Below are 19745 nucleotides of genomic sequence, written 5' to 3'. Positions count from 1 at the left end.
GGAATGGTTTGGAGCTGCAGGGGGTCTGAGGCTGTGGGCAGGGGGGTGCGGTTTGGCACTGTGAGGGGTTTAAGACTGGTGGATGGTGCTTTGGGGCTATTTTGTGTTTGGTCCCCGGAGTGTGTAAAAAACTGCTGTGTGGCCCCTGATGAAAAAAGGTTGGATACCCCTGACTTAGGGTAAGGCTTACTAGTTACTAGTTAACCATTAACTTCGCTACAAGACATCCTGTGGTTTAACACAGGCTCTGACAGAAACTTCTAATATGGCCCTAGTCAAGTCTCATACTCTTTCTGCTTTGGATTCTCCACTGTAACATTGTAAATTATGGTCACCACTTTATGCCTGGGAGACAGATCCCGACAGACTGCATAGCATGTGCTCATTTTGGAAACGCACTAACAGTGGACAAAAACGTTTATAGCCTTCATTCACTAAACCAAGCATAGTTAATTCAGTGCTCCCTTCCTGCATCTGCAGACAAACTTAAACAATGACCCTGAGATGTGGAACTCCCCTGTCCTGGTTAATGCCTCTGTGGTGTGAGTAAACCGATAATTTTTTACTGAGAAGGAAATGCAAATGAGAGACCAGAAGGTAGGCACAAAGACAGAAGAGGGAGTGTGTGCTGGAGAAAGAAAGATGGGGAAGATTAGAAATGAAGAGAAAAAAGGGAGATACAGTCAGTCATAAATATAAGCACGTATTACCCACTGAGCAGGAATTAGTACATGAAAACACTAAACTAATTACAATTATGTCAAAAAGTTCAATTACTACCACAGGTCATACTGTAACAGTGTGAGAGCTGCCATGAAGGTAGAGTGTATGTGGTCATAAATTTATGTCCAAGCTCACAGATCATGATTGAAAATGGAATTTGGCGCTCTATACAGAATGTACTTGACATCGCTGTCGTGGATAGTAATATCAAACTCCTCTTTGGAATGGTGTATATCCCCTCTGAAGGGCTATCAGATGATAAAGGCCTGAGGAATCGAAGGCTGAATTTGATACTCACTCTGTCTTTCACGACAGTGTATAAAACTATTTCTAATTCATTGAATTGATCTTGCCCATGTATTTTTGACACTTTATTCTAACTTCCCAACACTTACAAGTGTCTTCAAGCACTACCACCTTTACCTCATGCACACCCCACCACATTTATTCCCACAGGGAAATTCTCAGTATTAAACTCAGGTGGAAAGTTTTATAAAATTGATCCTTTCAGTTTGCACCATGGTGGTTGTTTTGTTTCAGGAACAAGGGTTCTTTTGAAGATTTTTTTTTCCCTGAAAGAGCCCCATCTACACCGCCTTTTTTCTTTTTTACCCAAAAGAAGCTCTTTCAGAAGGAGAATATGCAAATAAGGTGCCAGATATGTAAACCAGTACCTCATTTGCATTTTTGAGTTCCTTCATTTGTGTGCCTCTTTCAAAAGAGGAATGCAGGTGTAGGCACAGCCCTAAGGTTTTAATTTGTCCTGTCTTCCATTTGGTTCTTGATACCTTTGGAGTGATGTGTTGTATTTTTCAGACTAAACAGGCTCAAAATAATCAGTCTGAAAATGTTTACCGGGGACTACATAAACTTTGCAACAAATCATGTCTTAAACTGCCCCTGCAAACAAAGGAGCCTCGACAGAGTGCTATGTGGAAGAGGCTTTTAGGTTTGTAAAGCCTGCCGTGCCCCTTCTCATTCATTCTGAAGCCTTTTACATCAGTGACAATCTCAACTTTTATCTCCTTGTCTACTCTTTAAGTAGACATTTCCACCTCTGTATTTTGTGAAAATACCCCTGAGAATATGAACTGATCATTAGGGTAAACCCGTGCCAGTGATCTTCCAAAATAGCCAAGGAAAACATTGCCCATGACATAACTGTCGGGACACAAACCCAACCCCTCAAGCTCCTCCCTTTTTGGAGGAGCTAGACTCGGTCAAATAAAAGTCATAAAAATTATTTAGCTTATTTCACACCATTTTGTGACCAGTTATTCAACATTTGCCTCATCCTTCACCCAGCTCTTTTAAGACCAGACCCAGTGAGGTGAGGCTGAGGGCTGGATGCCACCTAAACTGCTACTGATGGCATAGGATTTGCTAATGCAATCTCTCATAGACAGCTCCACTGATAAGCACTCATCAGGCCTTTGGCTACACAGAGGGATAGGTCAATTAAATAAGATATTGACTGGCATAATGAACTGCAGAAACGTTACCCTTCTAACTCTGGCTGTGACACTAACTACTTCCATGTGTGGGCTCAGTCAAGTCACTTAATCTCTCTAAAACTCTTCTTCTCTGTTGGCATCTACACTTGTCTCATCAGCACCAGTATCTTAGCATGTGTAAAAACTGGGATAATGTACATGCCTATTTCCCTGAAATGCTGTGACAATTAGTCTATCATTTTACTAGCGAGTTTAGCTGTCAAAACCTGTGGAACTTCCACACACAAAATGCATTTTGTTGACAAGACTCACCGTTTTTGCCAGCAGCGTTCTGCCTCTCAGCTATAAGGCATAACTCTGCTGCCAACAGATTCTGTCGACAAAAAAGCTGTGTGGCCATTCTGGGGTGCCTTCTCTCAACCGACAAGGCATTCAGAACAATGGGCAGCCCTGTCTGCTGTGCTGCTGCTTACCAGTTTTGTTGAGAGAGCAGCCAGGCAGCCAAGCTGCTCTGTTGACAGCGTGGAGCACTCTTCCAGTTGTTTTTGTGTGTGGCTGCACTCGGTCGACAGAAGTTTTGTCAGGAAATCTCTTCCAACTGTGACTTCTGTCGACAAATCACTGTAGTATAACTGTAGACTTCTAACTCCCTTGGACAAAGGGTTAATGGGCACAAAACAGACATCAAAACTCTCCAGATCCACAAACCAGTTAGTCAACATTTTAATGGAATGCGGCATTCTATTAATGACCTAAAGGTATGTGTGTTACTGAAAAAGAACTTTCGCACAGTTCTTCAAAGGGAAGCAGGGAAGCTGGCTTTTATATTCAAATTTGGCACATTAGCGCATGGTTTAAACCGGGAGGGGAACTTTCTGAGTCACTATAGGGGCTCCTCTGCATACTTGGCTCAATCTAATTCTTGACCTTCCCCCCCACCCCTCCACTCTCTGATTTGCTCACCTTGATTATCTTTTTCTGATTTGTCCTCCTTGCTTACTGTTTTTGGTTCTCTGTGCCTTAAATATCGAGTCTGTTCTGGTCTGGTTATGGTCTGAAGAAGTGGGTCTGTCCCACGAAAGCTCACCTAATAAACCATTTTGCTAGTCTTTAAAGTGCCACTTGACTGCTTTTTGTTTTGATAGTGTATAGACTAGCACAGCTTCCTCTCTGTTACTATGTAGCCTTAATGTTTGCAAAGTTCCATAAGTGGTAAAATTCATCCAAATACATTCAAAAGCCTCCACCAACCCAGCAAGACCCAGGTCTCAGGCTTATTTAAATAACTGTCCATTGCAAAACTGTTTATGACATATACTGGAAACCATGAATTTTCAAAAGAAAGCAGGCCAGCTCTATTTCTCCTGCAGCTGAAGGCACTGAGACCTAATGATTGCCTCCTTTCCCCTTCCTTTATATAAAAAGGATCAGTTTAATCTGGGAGGATGTTAAGGACTCATTGTGTTGACCCTCCCTAAACCCCTGTGCTGAGCACTGCTATCAGGAAGGCAGAATTGGTTTGGTTTGTGCAGCAGTGGTATATGAAAATTGTTTCTGAGGCCCACACAACGATGAAAAGATTGTTTCTGAGGTATGATATCCTTGGCTAACAGTCTCACCACTCTGTGCAAGACCTGCAGACTTGAGCTGGAATAGGGATGTCAGAAACAAATACTTTTCTGTGTATTAAATGAGGAAACATCCTTAGAATGAGTTTTCATTACACAGAAAAGAAAAATAAATAGGAACATTTTATCCCCTGGGTGGAAGCATGAACAATACCAGGAAATCTTGAATCTGTGCATTCCTATTTCCAGAGGCGTAAGGGATTCTGACATTCTATTGTTAGATTATTTAGTCTAAAAATTTTCTAATTTGATCCAAAGGTTTCACATAAATTCAGATTACATCAATATGTCTGCTCCTTTAAAGCATGATAAGGTACACTGAAGGTATGTCCACACTTACAGTGATTTCGATGCGCCACAATCAATCTGCCGGAGTTTGATTCTTCTGCATCAGTGAAGATGCAGCAAAATCGATATCTCTGGGTTTGGCTGTCAACCCTGGTGCTCCATGCTGCCATGTGGAGTAAGGGACATCAGTGTGAGCTCAAGGAACCCCGAGCTACACGAGGAAACAAAGTCGATCCTGATATGTCGATACTAGCTGTGCTAATGGCATGGCTAGAATTGCATATCTGGGATCAACTTTGATCCCTAGTGAAATGATTGATGCAATTAGCTCAACAAAATTTGTGGTGCAATATGTCACAAAATACAGTTGTACATTTTAACGTTGATTTTGTTCTGATACATGTGTGGCCCTCTTCCTTGCTACTGCAACATTTAGACAGTGAGCCGACAATTAGACTTGCTAGTGCAGACTTGCACCTACAAGAAACCTTACTGATTTTGAACCGTCAGTAGTAGTGGATTTAATTACAGGCAGGACTGGGACCTGTTTCTGTGCATGCATGTTGAATGAAGAATTTAACCCTTATGTTTCTTTCAATATGGAAATATCCTTGTTTTCTCCCACACCAGCAGCCACTGTTTTTACACATACCACAATGTGCAAGGCTATAGAATGTGCAACACATACTAGAATGTGAAAGGACCAGCAGAATCTATCTTGAAAGCTTTACAATGAATTCTAGCTAACGATAAAACACCATTTTTCAAAAGAACAAACAAATGACGTTGGGTTAAAACAGGAAAAGCGAATTTACAATAATCTAGCCCACTCGTCTAATGCCTTCTTTCTGGCCTGTTTTCAGCCTGAGTAAATCGGTCTAGCTCCAGTGACAAGGAATTCACATTAATTTACCTAAGGTCTAGCTGTTTTACCAAATCTAACATGACTACATACTTTGGAAGTATACAATTCTTAGATTTCATGAGACCAACAGTTTTTATTCTGGAAATATCTATGATGCTATTAGCAGGAAACAATCTTTAAACGTTTATTGCCAAACTCAGTTTTCAGTAATCTAACTCTACAGCAAGTCATGAATAGAGTGCATCAATTTTCTCAAGAAAATGAAAATACTTACAAAAGGACATTCCCAATGTAGGCATAATATGAGCAGCAGTAGGGGGTAGTCCCATCACAGCAATAAGCTTTGCAGTCATTTTCACACTGAGCAAGACAATCTTTTGCAGAATAAAAACAACATTAATGCTGTCACAATAGTAAAAAAACAACACCCCCCCTCCAAAAAAACCACCCTAACCCTATATAGAACAGCTTTAAGGAGGCATTGGAGCAGTTTTTTTTGTTAAACCAGGCCCACAGGCCACGAGGTTTCATCTGACCCTGCCATCCAATTGCCAGCAGAATTCCAACTGGCTTGAGTGAAGAGTGCATCTTCAGGTACCACTGCATGTCTCTATTTTGCAGTGTGGCTATATGGGTTCTGTCCCTCTCTCTGGATTTAAAAAAAAGAATTTCAGATTTCCATCAGTACAGATTATCTTTTTACATTTTAATAATAAAAAGAAATATCCTTTGTGTACACCTTTGTGGCAAGGGTACTCCTAACTAGAAAGATATAATCACTTTTTCTCCCAATCCCAACCCTCCCAGCCTTTTACTATGTAATTTTTACAGAACAATCAAACTGTAAAAAAGGAATAAAAGGGTTAGCAAATAAATCAATATCCATGTATTAAAGAGAGATCAAGAATAACATATAATCTGCTCAAAGTTTTGCACTATCCATGATTTTGTTGTTTTTAAAGAGGGACTAGTTTTTTTCCCCGGAAGTAAAAGCAACAACTCAAAGTTCAGGTTCTCCTCTGAAAAAGTACCTCTGTAAAAGCATCCTTTCAAGATTGCATATTTACTGCATCACACTGATTTCCAGTGCAATTTTGTTAAATTTACACAAAGATGTTTTTCTAACTGTCATAAACTCAAGGTGAACTCTGAGAATTCACTGAGATTCTTTCCATCTTGTAGGTCATTGATAGCAATAATAAAGATTCAACAAGCCAAATAAGACCCTAGTTAAACAGTTAGTTAAACAGATGCAGACTCACTGAGAGCTTAAACTGAAAACAATGGGTTTGCACAGGTGCAATTGAGTATTTAATTTGGAGACTTCTGCCCCATGCAATTACAAATGAAGCCTTTATTGATGTTCTAGCATCAGTTTTCAGTGGGACTTCTCAAGTCAGTAATCACTGCCTCCTGGTTTTACTGGTCCTGGTTGACCTAGCTGAAAAGGAGGGTTTTAAAAAATTTGCAGTGCTCATTTAGGGAAAGTAAATGAGCTAGTTAATTTTTGGCCGCATTAGAGACTTAAAACTGACATGGTTTCTTTTTTTTTGAAACTAATAGAAGTATCCTGTTCACACTCATCTCATTCAAAGAATGTGAACTTTTTTATAACCAGCAGCCCTGGGACCAAGAGTTTACCAGATATTCAGGATAACAGAGAGGTGTGACTAGCAATGAATAATACTAAAAAAACCAAAATTAAATATTAAGAAACAAACAAATATGTGTGCAGAGTACTTTATTTACTAACAAGAGTAGCACTGTATACTGCAAACTTATACTGTTATTTGCTATATTTATTTGTATTTACTGTCACTATAAGTACTTATGGAAAATGTAACTAAACTTTATTTGTGGTTAAAGTGCCAGTTATTTGAGAGTGCTGGATAATAGAATGCCAGATATGAAAGAGTTTCCTGTCAACTGTATTATTTGGTCAAGTAGTTGATAAATGAAACAAATCATTTAAATTATCAAAAATCATGAAGTTTCCCCAAAAGTGGCAAACATTATCAGCAAACGCACAGTCTTGTGCAAAAGAATAGTACTATGTTAAATTGTGAAGCTTCTGATTATTATACCTTCTATTTTAAAGTTACTAAGTCAGGAAAGCACATAAACATATGTTAATTTTTATCCACTTGCCTTAAATCCCAAAGAGTGCTGCCCTCAACAGTGAGTCTTTGCTAATTTGAAGCCTCAGTTCTTGTCTAATGAGGGCAATATAATGTCAATTAGTCCTGTGGGGCTAAATTCAGACCCACTGAAAGTGGAAGCTACTCCGTTGTAATTGTGGGACCTGTATACATAAACTTTATTTTCCCCCCATTGCAGCTCCCCGTCTTGATAGGGCAGACCTAAGACTGTTACTTTGTTGTTGTTGTTTAAGAACTATCATGTCATGTATACTTCCTCTGTGCAAATTTAAATGGCAGTGGTAGAAATGCAGTCACCTGTTTACACTAGCACTGCCAATGTGTTTTCATTTGTTAGTGCATCAGTCCAAGCATTGCAAAAGACACTTATACACATATGAAGAAGTGCCCCAAGAAAGCTCATCACCTAATAAATCATTAGATTCCAGAATGTATTTAATTATTCTCAGTGCTTTTCTGTGACATACTTGAAGTGGAGGGGACTTGTACATGACCTATACTTCACTTGGAGTTTGAGGGTTTAACCATGGGATTGGCCAGGGGTAGGGTTACCATCCATCCCATATTTGGCAAGATAGTCCTGTATTTGGGAAGTCAAAAAGGCATCCTTACTTATTTTTTAAAAGGGCCTAATTGTCCCATATTTGGGCCCTCCTGCCGCTGACATTTTTGGCCAGCAGCTGTGCAGGCCGGAGACCACTAGGTCACTTCCCTGAGCCTTGACGGAAGTGAGGGGAGCATGGGTGGCTGCCACTTCCCAGAAAATGCTGACAGCTGTTGTGTCCCTGGGAGTGCTGGGAGCTGCTGCCTCCATGCTGGCTTCCTGGGGCTTGGTGGAGCCAGGAGGAGTTACCCTTCCCCCACATCTCCCCTTGTCTCGTATTTGGGACAGGGAGATATGGTCGCCCTGGCTGCGGGGGCACAAGGGTGCCAGACCAAGGAAATACAACCAGTAGCAGAAATCAAGCCGACTTCTGGGGCCCAGATTTAATTAGGCACAGGGATCCTAAGGTGCTACAGCAGGAGCATGTTATGTAGTGGAAGGATGTTTGGAGACTTTTGTATTCGTTTCACTGAATTCCTTTTAAAGAAAATTAATCGTCATTATTAATTTACACCCCCACCCCCAGTAAAAGGGTCCCAGAAGAAGTTGCTAAAGGAGGAAGATGTGCCCCTACTTGATTTACTCTAATTACTGAGCTTTCCAAACCAATCCCTAGCAAAGGGTGAGCTCCCCTCTGCAGATGACCCATGGAAATCTGAGTTTAATTAAAAAAAAAAAAAAGGCAGTCAAGTAACACTTTAAAGACTAACAAAATAATTTATTAGTTGTCTGTCCCGTGAAAGCTCATCACCTAATAAATTATTTTGTTACTCTTTAAAGTGCTACTTGACTGGTTTTTGGTTTGGGTATTATATAGACTAGCAGGGCTCCCTCTCTGCTACTGTTCAACATGCAAGCAAATTTGAGTAGTAACAGACAAGCAGCTCTGTTAGCCTGTACTCCGACAAAACAAAGCAGCAGTCACGTAGCACTTCAAAGACTAACAAAATGATGTACGGGATGATGAGCTGTTGTGGGACAGATCCCCTTGATCAGATCAATGGGAAACCTGCTCAGCCTGGAGACAAGGAGCCGCGTCTGGGACCCAGAGGCTGGCACTAAAACCAGGGCGAGCAGCTCCCCAGCCCCGCCCGCCACGCCTCCGGTTTCCTCCGCAGAGGGCTGGCCGCAGTCCCTCGCCCGTTCCGCGCACCCAGCGGCAGGGAGACCGGCCCCTGCGCGCCCCCCGGCCCAGGCACCGCGCCCGAGACTCGCCCCCTACGGCGGGAGGGAGGAACCGCGCGGCGCCGCCCTCGGCCCCTTCCCCAGGCGCAGCCGGCCCGAGCGCAGCGCCAGCACAAGGGCGGGCCGCAGGGTGCGCGGGCCCCGGCCCGCCTCGCGCCCTCCCCACCCACCTGGGAAGACCGAGAGCAGCGCCAGCTGGGGCAGCTAGTCCGCCGCGCCGCGCCGCGCCGCTGGGTCCATGCGGGCGGCCGGGCGGCGAGATTCCTCTTCCGGCAACGCCTTCGCGGCCCCAGGAGCGAGCTGTGGCGGGGGCGGGAAAGCAAAGGGCGCATCGCCGAGGCGGCCGGGCTGGAGTGGGGGCGCTGAGCCCATCGGCGGGGTGCGGAGCTCTGCCGCCGCCCGGCCTCTCCCGCCTCCTTTGTCTTGCTGCCGCAGCCGCCACCGCGCTCCCGGGTCAGCCCTGCGGTGTGTGGGGCGGCAGCGCGTCTCCCCTGGCCCGGCCCTGCCCTGCCCTGCCCTGCCCTTCCCACGCGGCAGGGTTGCTGGGGACCCCTCACTCGAGCCGGCGGAGGTGCTGGAATACGGGGTGTGGGGCGTTGCTTAGGGTGCCCTGTGGCAAACGGGGCACAGGCATATGGGGCGGGGGCTGCTGTCCTCTGTCTGGGCTGCTCCGCAAGGGGGGCTGCTGCCCCAGGGAGGTAACAGGGATGAGGGCCCCACAGCCTGCCTGTGGGGGGTCTGCAGGGCATGGCAGGGGTTGGTGGCACCCCGGGGCTGCTGCCCTGCAGATGAGCTTCCCTGCAGCAGGAGCTGACTTCCTGAGTTCAAGGTGCGGGGGAACAAGACAGTTGCCCCATAGAGGAACTCCCTGGCAGCAGACAATAAGGAGCAAGGCAGTCGACCCACAGCGCAGCTAACTGGCAGTGGTGACTGCTGCTGGGTGGTGCCAGGGCATGGAGTAGCTGCTTCCTGGAGGAGCTGCCACCCGGAAGCATGGGGTGTCAAGGCCGTGGGCTGTTGCCCAACAGCAGGGCTCCCTGCCAGTGGGGGCTGCTGCCCTGAGACACTGGGTTGCAGGGAACAGGAGCCCCACAAAATAAGGGACAGTTTGCCCATTTTCTTTAAAAAAGTGGGAATGCCTGTGAGACAGCTTAAATAATGGCCTGTCCTGGTAAAAACGGGTTGGCTGGTCAGCTTTTTGTTGCAGCGCCCCCTGGCTTAAAGGGATTTCCACCTTGGTTCAATAGCTTTCAGTACCCCCAGCTATAAAAACTGTTGCAGGGCTTCTGCAAAGCACCCTGTTCTGAAGATGGTTGTGTGCAAGGGCAGCGAGGAGCCTGAGAGAGCTAAGAGCACACAACAGAGCATCATTCTGCCAGAGCATGCCTGTGTTTCAGTGTGTGAGGTGAGATATGTGGACTACTGTGAGCCTTTCCTCCTGGTCTGCTCCTAATGCTGTTCTCCAGTGGAGCCACAGCAGCTTGCTTGCTGGGGTTGTGGCTGGCTCGCTATAAGAAGCAGTTATTTATGTAACAAGAAGCACAACCCCAAGGTAGCAGTGAGATAGGCCAGGAGTGAGCAAACTATTTATGTCAGGCCCCCGCTTTTTGCCCCTACAATTGGCAGCCACCCCACACACATACACCTGTCTAATGTAATCCAAACTGATGGAAATTTTGGTTATGTTCATATAAAAAAACCCACTTTGGTGCAGGTAAGAAAATAATTTAGAATGTAAAAGTTTAATAGCTGGTATGGAAATGTAAATAGAAACGCATAAAAACAGAAACATTTCAACATTTTTGATGAGATGGATGAGCCTGATACCCAGCAGCTGATCATGCTGCACCCCCTTATGAAATCTCACTTCCTCGGGCTGAAGGGGCCCATCCCCTGCTTTTTGCACTTCTGGGCAAGGCTAAGCTGTGTAACTTAATAAAAAATCACACACCGTATAGGAGAGGATATTCTTGAAGGAAGTCCAAGCACAGTTTAGATCCAGAATATCACTAAATGCAGCAGAAGCTGAATGCCTGAGTCAGCTTTGTGGACAGTTTTTGACAGTTTACTAAACAGGACTTGTAAGACACAACTGATTTGTGCTGGCTTGTATTCTTTTTATTAGTATATCTATCTCTGCAAGCACAAGAAAAACATCCATCCTCTTTACTTTATGCAAACTTTAAACAGCTGTACTAGTTTACAGCACAACGGAAATGCTTGTTATCAGACTTGTTATCCTGGGTCTCACCTATTTGTTGTTTCCCTCTCCGCTCTGGCTTTATGTCACACTAGTTTAGAAAAGCAGGAGTTACCTGTAGGGTTGTAGGAGTTGTCATTGATATGTGACGACACAAACCTCCAGCCTGACTGACGTGGTTGGCATACATGTAGGGCCACCAACCAGGAAGTACTGGGGCAGTTTCCCCAGGGCTTGGTGATTTAAACGTGCTCTGAGCAACAGCTAATGGGGCAGCTGGTGCTCCACATGGCACCGTCTGGGAGGCACAGAGGGCTGGTTGGTCCTAGCCCTGCCCCTTCTGCCAGAAATCCCACCCTTTCTGAGGGACCCAGAGCTGAGTGCACCCCAATCATCTGAAAACTGCCCAGGGCAAAGGCAAAGTCTGTTGCCATCCCTGTGTACATATGATAAACCAAAGCCAGTTAGATTTTTTTATTGCCATGGTTTAAGTGATACACTTCCACCATAATAAAGTTATAAGTAAAAGCATGGATTTATCAACAAAAAATACCTTTTTTGACAGAGTGACAAGTGTTGTGGATGGAGGAAGTTGTAGATGTGGCATACCTTTACTGTAATAAGATACTGCCTTGCATCATCTTCTCATAAACAAACTAAGATGGAAATACAAGTTAGATGGAGCTATTATCTAGTGGATATATGAAAGGAAAACCATTCCCAGGGAGTAGTTATTAGTGGTTCATTGTCAAGCTGAAAGGGCATATCAGGTAGGGCCCCCACAAAGATTACTTCTAGGTCTGTTCAGTGTCTTAATCAGTGATTTAGATAATGGCATACACAGTACATTTATAAAAGTTAGAGACGATACCAAGAAGGGATTGGAAAATAGGATTAAAATTCAAAATGATCCAGACACACAGGAGAAAGGGTCTGAAATAAATAGGGTGAAATTCAATAAGGACAAATGCAATGTATTACATTTAGGAAGAAAATTGGAAATGACTGTGTAGTAGGAAGTAAGAAAGGAATCTACTGGTCATAGTCAACTACAAGCTAAACATGAAATAACAGTGTAATACTAGCAAAAAAAAAGCAGACATTCTGGGATGTATTAACATGAGTGTCGTAAGCAAGATACAAGAAGTAATTTTCCAGCTGTGCTCCTCTCTGTTTCAACCTCAGCTGGAATAGTGTCCCATTATAGGCACCACATTTCAGGAAAGATGTAGACAAATTGGAGAAAATCTAGAGAAGACCAAAAATGATTAAAAGTCTAGAAAGCATGACCTATGAGGGAAGATTGAGAGAATTGGGTTTGTTTAGTTTGGGAAAGAGAAGATGCAGAGAAGACGTGATAACAGCTTTCAAGTACCTAGAAGGTTGTTACATGGAGGAGGAAGAAAAATTGTTCTCCTTAACTTCCGATGATAGGATAAGAAGCAATTGGCTTAAATTGCAGCAGGGGAGGCTGGACATTAAGAAAAGCTTCCTGTCAGGCTATGTCTATACTACAGCATAAAGTTGATTTTAAGGTACTTAGCTTGATTTTACAATGTTACTGTCTTCACTGCGAATACCATTAGATAGATTTTAAGAAGCGCTAAGGTCGACATTCTTGCATTGACCAGCCAATGCAGCGTAACACCAAGTTTGAATTTAAAGGTCAGATTAATGCTAGTGTGGAAACAGAGTTTCTTTATATCAGTTTTATTGGCCTTCAGAGTTATCCCACAATTGCCCAGAATGCGTATGTTCTGTCCGCTTTCACCTCCCTTGCTCTCCAGGGCTACGTCTACACGTGAAGCCAACATCGAAATAGGCTATTTCGATGAGTAACGTCTACACGTCCTCCAGGGCTGGCAACGTCAATGTTCAACTTTGACGTTGCGCAGCACCACATCGAAATAGGCGCTGCGAGGGAACGTCTACACGCCAAAGTAGCACACATCGAAATAAGGGTGCCAGGCACAGCTGCAGACAGGGTCACAGGGCGGACTCAACAGCAAGCCGCTCCCTTAAAGGGCCCCTCCCAGACACAGTTGCACTAAACAACACAAGATACACAGAGCCTACAACTGGTTGCAGACCCTGTGCCTGCAGCATGGATCCCCAGCTGCCGCAGCAGCAGCCAGAAGCCCTGGGCTAAGGGCTGCTGCCCACGGTGACCATAGAGCCCCGCAGGGGCTGGAGAGAGAGCATCTCTCAACCCCTCAGCTGATGGCCGCCATGGCGGACCCCGCTATTTCGAAGTTGCGGGACGCGCAACGACTACACGGTCCCTACTTCGACGTTGAACGTCGAAGTAGGGCGCTATTCCTATCCCCTCATGGGGTTAGCGACTTCGACGTCTCGCCGCCTAACGTCGAAGTTAACTTCGAAATAGCGCCCGGCGCGTGTAGCCGTGACGGGCGCTATTTCGAAGTTAGTGCCGCTACTTCGAAGTAGCGTGCACGTGTAGACACGGCTCAGGTGTGCAGGAAGTAGGAAACAGGAAGACTGGCGATTTGAATTCATTGCTTTATGATCAGCATGATGATGGCATTAGCTATGAAAGCCATCAGGAGAGCCATGATCTCATTTTGGCTGGCAGACTAGCCCCTGCCCCACCATTCCAGATGGCAGCTTCTCTGTGTGGCACAGCGGCACATCAGACAGTATCACGCCCTGCCCTGCACAGGGTGAGGGCTTCTTCCCTGCGCAGGATATAGCAGGAGAAGCCGAGAAACTTCTTTTCTGTGCTTCACATTTCTACGGGGCAGCCCCCTTTCCCCCAGGCGCCATACAGTCAGCAATCTAGCACCACCCCCTCCACAGGCGCTGTGTGGCTGTGGGGCCAGTCCCTGCCCCATCACACCATGAGGCAGCTGGGCTGTGGGGGTCGTGCTTGCAGACAGTGGCGTGTCCTGCCCTGCATGTAGTGAAGGCTTCCTCCCTGCACAGGGTTTAGCAGGACAGGCCGAGAAATTTCATTTCTGCACTTCACATTTGTATGGGGTAGCTCCCCTCCCCCACATGCACCATGCGGCTGGCAGGCTAGCCCCCGTCACACCACATGGCAGCCGTGCAATGTGGATCATGCTTCCAGACAGCAGCATGCCCTGGCCTGCACGGGGTGAAGGCTTCTGCTCTTCACAGTTGCTGGGGGGGCTCACCAAGCACTAAGGGGCTGGCTCCCCAGTGGCAAATATTTTTAGGGGCTGGCTGGCCCCCTAGAGGCAACACACACTGGGGGGATGACTCCTCCTATGTGAAATAATTTCAGGGGCTGGACTCCCTGCCTTGAAACCTGCTGACCAGACCATGTCAACTGGTCCCTCAGCTTGCCTCTTCCAGCTGAAGCTTTGTTGGGAGGCCAGCCCCCAGTGGCACCTATTTTTGGGGTTGGCCCCCAGCCTATGCACACAACTGACAGAAAAATCTCAAAAGGTTACAGGGGCCGTGGCCCCATTGAGGGCAGCATGAATTTTCTCACTGGATCCCCAGCCTAAGATACCCACTGACTGAACCATGTCAACTGGTCGCTCAGCTTGCCCCAGCCAGCTGAGGTTTCATTGGAGGGGCTGGCCCCCGGCAGCACCTATTTTTAGGGCTGCCCCCACCCCACAGGCACACAACAGGCTCTGCTCCTGTACTCTCCCTTTGCAAAGCATGTGGCTTGGAGGAAGCCACAGTCTGTGCAGTGGCCTGCTTGCTGTATTCTCACCCGGGGGGAACAGTAGCTGAGCAACCTGTTGATATGGCACAGTCAGCTGAGTGCTCCCTTACTTTACAAAGACACTGTTTTTCCCCTGGGATTTCCTACTTCTTACGGGCTTTGCTTGTGAGTTACACAAAGTCTTTCCCAAGTTGCAGAATGGGTAGATGGCATTGTCAGCTGGGCACTCCCTCAGGCTATTTTTAAAAGTCACTGTTTTCCTTTCTCCTGGGATTAGTTGAGTGACCTATTGATGCGGCACAGTCAGTTGGGTGCTCCCACAGCTCTTTCTAGTCGCATGGAGCCAGTTTTTTCCACTTGGGCATCATAGGTACATGGTACTGGCAGCTGGTGCTCCCACTGCTCGCTTGGGTGCTTCACCTTGTGATTGCCTCCCTACTTTTCTGCATGTGATCTGGTTTTAATCCACCATTACCATAAACAACATTGTAGTATGTGGCATGGACAGTTCCCTGACATGCTGCCTTAAAATGAAAGGTTTTCTCTCACGGGGGGAAAAGTAATTGAGCAACCTGCTGACATGGCACAGTCAGGTGGGTGCTCCCAGAGCACATCTGCAAAAGATGCATCAGCTTCTGAAGCCCACGACCTGTTTGGATTTCTTTCCCTCAGGATTCCCGACGTTCCATCTTTATGAATAATATTAAGTTTTTCCTTATTTACATGGATCCAGATTTTTCCACTGCTTGGTGTTTTTTGACCAGGAGACAACTAGTTGAGTGACCTTTTAACATGGTTTAGTCACCTTCTGAAGCGCATCTATTTGGGATTCCCTACTTTTCCTTCTTTCCTTCTGAAAAATGGCCATTTCTTTCAACAAGAAGGGAATGAGGACAATGCAGTCTGGGAAGATGACAGTGGGTGCTCTCAGGACACATTTGGTTAAAAGGTCTGTAATGTGGCCAACTCAAACAATTCCTCTCATCAGGGAAAGACACTTTTGAAAAATTACTTTGTGGGGAGGTGCAGGAACTCAACTTTGACTTTATAAAACCCAGTGTTACAAAGTTGACTTCAATAAATTCGACTTTATTTCAGACTGTAGATGTAACCTCAGGGTAGTTAACCACTGGAACAAATTTCTCAGGGAGACTGGAATCTCCATCATGAGAGAATTTTAACAGCAGGTTAGGTAAACACTGTTAGGGATGGTCCAGAAGGATGTTTTTTAAAGTGGGTTGTGAAAGATGAAGTTAGGCAGCTCAGGAAGAAGGAGCTGGGATGCTCTGCTGCAGGAGGAGGCATGGTGCACTCCCAGCCTGGCTCGGGCTCTCCCGCAGGCTGCGGTGCTCAGCAGCAGACAGCCAGGCAGATTAAAGGAGCTGGTGGGTGCAAACTCCTCCACTGATCTGGGACAGCCCCATGGCCCTCACACCCCAACCCTCTCATCCCCAACCCTGATCCCTTCCTTATCCTGACTCCTGCAACACTCCACACACAGCACCCTGCCCCTGAGCCTCCCATGCCCCCAAGGCCCCATCCTGACTCTTGCACCCTCCTACATATCCCCATTTTCTGTTCTCAGCCCTTCTACACCCACCCACACCCCAAACCCCTTCCCTGAGTCCCACTCCCCATGGGGGTGCAGTATGACTGTATCTGTAAGAATCTTGTTACTTTCACCCCTGGTTGTGACTCCATTTTAATGGGGTCACCAGAGCTTGCCCAAAGCAGGTGGGACCAAGGATTGAAGCCCAAACCTTACTGCCCAGGGCTTCAGCCGAACCCAGAAGGCTCAGGGTTTGGGTTACAAGCCCTGTGCCTGTGTTAAAGGCCTTGAGTTTCTGCTTTTGCCCTGAGCAGGGAGAACATGAAACTCAGGCTTTGCCCCACCTCCCCATCCAGGGGAGCTCAAGTGGGCTCAGGCTTGTTTCCTGCCTCCTGGGAAGGTGTAGTCACTTTTGTTGTCAGAAAAGGGTCATGGTGCAGTGAAGTTTGAGAACCCCTAATGTAGATCGTCTGCTTAGCCCTGTGATGAATGCAAAGAGTTGGACTGGATGACCTCTTGAGATCCTTTCCTATCCTACAATTCTAAGATCATCTGTCATAAAAGGCATAATTTAATTTTTGGCACCAGTCCTGCTCCCATTGATGTCAGTAGAAGCAAAATCAGATCTCTGAGTGGTGAATGGCCTACGTGCATTCTACTGTAAAGGTTTGGATAATGGTTGTATTTATACTAGCTTTTTTGAAACAATCTGACATAATATTAAAATCTGATGTTGTCTGGATCTAGCGAAACTAGATTGCCTATTTTGCTTGCAGCCATAGGGCAGAATTAATAAATAGAAAAGAGAATATAAAACAGCCGTTGCCCACCAGAAGATTTTTTCACCACATCTAAATCTGTTTGCAAACATGATTACAGCTCTGTGTGTTTATTACTCAGTTTGTGGCCATATTTATGTAAAGATAAACTAAAAACTATATTACCTGGGGAAAGTTTTAGCATGCTTTTTACCTACTGTAGATGATATTTTAAAATAATTGTTGATATTCAATAGGAAAAGTGTTTGACAATGAAGGTGAAACAATATCTTCTAAAGTATTTGTTACATATGAATTCTACAACCATATGTAAATATTGTAGTTAACCCTATTCAAGAATTACACTAACATTTTTCATATCCTGCAACCCAGCCCAGGGGCTGGGAGGTTGCAGGACATTCAAATGTTCTGGATAATAGAGAAGTATATCTAGTGATGCATAACACTAAAGAAAAACAAGATTAGATATTAAGAGGCAAACAAAAATGTATGGAGTGCTTTATTTACCAACAACAGTAGTATTGTACACTGTAAACTTACACTGTATGTGCTGTATTTATTTGTATTTACTTTCATTATACTGTACTTAAGGAAAATGTAACTTAAGTTTACTTATGGTTATAATGTCAATTATTTGAGAGTTTTGAACGATAGAATGCTGGATATGAAAGAGTTTTTTGGAATAGGAATAGGGCCTAATAGCCAAAATATTTAGACTGTGATCAAACCCTTCCCTCCCCTCTTCCCCCGGAATCTCTGTAAAGAGTTTTATGCCACAAAATGCACTTTGAAATATTGAAGAATTACACACAAAAAATGAGAGAAATCCACACGTGTTTTTGTCCATAAAAGGCCTCTTCTAGAGGCATCTGTTAGTGCCTGGGAGAGGGAGCACCTAGGGACAAGAGAGTGACTTTATGGGAATGAGTTACTTCCCTGCCTCAAAAACGCCCAAACTAAACACAGAAAGACAGGAGAACCTACAAACCAGCTAAAACACGTTGCTAGCCTGTGTTCTTGTCCAGGGTTTCATTTAGTAGCATGTGTGTTATTTTTGTTAGAATTAAGAATTAAAGCAGGGCCTCTTTCCCTTTTTGTTCTTGATTATCTTGCCCCGTCCCCTCCCCTCACACCTCAGGCGATAATGTGGAGGGACTATATAGAAGAGACGATATAATCCCAGATTTTTCCATTATTGCAGCACTGGCTTGTATTATCTTTTCTCTGAGGATTCCTTATAGGATTGGAGTGAGAGCATGAGGAGCACCTACCACAGTGTATCTACTTCTTGGCTTCCTGTCTCCTCCCTTTACACGGACCCCGGGCTTCTAAAGGGACCTTTGTGGGGTCCAGAGAAAGTGGGGGATCGCTGTGACTCTTCCCTTTTTGTCAAAGGGAGGTCTATGGGTTGAGGATCTGGTTCACATTCAGATCCGTATTAGAGAAGGAAGAGAACAGAAATGAAGGCTTCTAATCTCACTTACACAGGTATAAATTAGAAGTAACGACAATGGGACATAACCAGAGGTGGATTAAAAATTATTGGTGCTCTGGACACAAAGAACATTTGGGCCTCCCACATCTGGGGACCCAGGAGTGCCAGAACTGAGGAAGCCATGGAGGGCCACGCCAGCCCACTTTTTAGCGTGGGCATAATAGCTTCAGGCATTCATGAAGTGGCGGTACATGGGAGTGTTGGAGGAAAAGAGCCACATGTGGTTGCTGTTGCAGGAACAAAGCCCAAGCAATAGCCAGTCACCAGGAGCAGGAGAAACCCAGGGGAAGCAGGAAGATGGGAGCCTAGAAACAGTGGGACCTGTCTGGGAGCCAAGTGCAGGCTCAGGTGGACTGCAGTGGCCTCAGAGGCTGGGCCAGCAGCGATGGGTGCTGCATCAGAAGAGTTTTCCCTGCCTGGCTCCTTGCTGCCTGTGACTGTCCTGAAGCTCTCTGCTGCCTCCAAGTGAAGGCAGGGCCTCCTCTCCCCACAGAGCATGCAGGCCCCTTGGAGGGGGCAGGAGGCTAGACTGGAATCTCCACCCCTGGGTCCCACTGACTGTAGTGTTCCTCAGAGGGCAGGGACATGGGACATGGGCTGCTGTTAGGGTTTTCTGCCCCGGCCTAGGGCAGCTGGAGGGTCTGGGTCTCCCTCCAGTGGCTTGGTCTCCTTGGGCCCTGCCAGGGGAGAAAGGGGGAAGGAGAGGAACAGGAGGCAGGGGTACAGTTCTGGTGCTCCTACGGGCCCCCAAACTGGCCGGGACCTAGTAGATAGATGTGTTCATCCACCACTGCACAAAACCTAAATAAAATGAGAAGTAGGCTCATACTCATGATGCTTTTTAACAAACGTTTCCAGTTTTCCATTACATAGAGCATCTCGACTGCAAAATCATGTTCCTTGAAATGGTTTTCAACATGTGAGCTTAAAAACCATTTCAGGATTGGGGGAAAGATTGTAAAGTGGACAAGTCCTCTAATACTAGCCTCCAGGGACATTCTGAAGAGAGAATCCCTCTCCCAGTGTTAATGTCTTGAAACTCACTCTAATCAAGCCTCCTTTGCTGTAGCCAAATCAGCAGTTTAGAATTAGTAATTACCACAGGCAGAATACAAAATGCAGCATCCAGGACAATGAACGGAGAGGGATGTGGAAAGG

The 19745-nt window shown here is 45.6% G+C and overlaps 1 protein-coding gene across 1 annotated transcript in view; it reads right to left on the bottom strand.

Moving 5' to 3' along the window:
- Positions 1-19745, bottom strand: part of CYYR1 (cysteine and tyrosine rich 1) — a 120280-nt gene that overhangs the window by 81140 nt on the left and 19395 nt on the right. Inside the window, exon 3 of the mRNA XM_074983460.1 lies at positions 5233-5332. Coding sequence (XP_074839561.1) covers positions 5233-5332 — 100 coding nt within the window. The remainder of the gene's footprint in view (positions 1-5232; positions 5333-19745) is intronic.

Source organism: Carettochelys insculpta, chromosome 1, assembly GCF_033958435.1.
Source record: "Carettochelys insculpta isolate YL-2023 chromosome 1, ASM3395843v1, whole genome shotgun sequence".
Lineage (NCBI taxonomy): Eukaryota > Metazoa > Chordata > Testudines > Carettochelyidae > Carettochelys > Carettochelys insculpta.
This window is presented reverse-complemented; position numbering and strand designations above follow the sequence as displayed.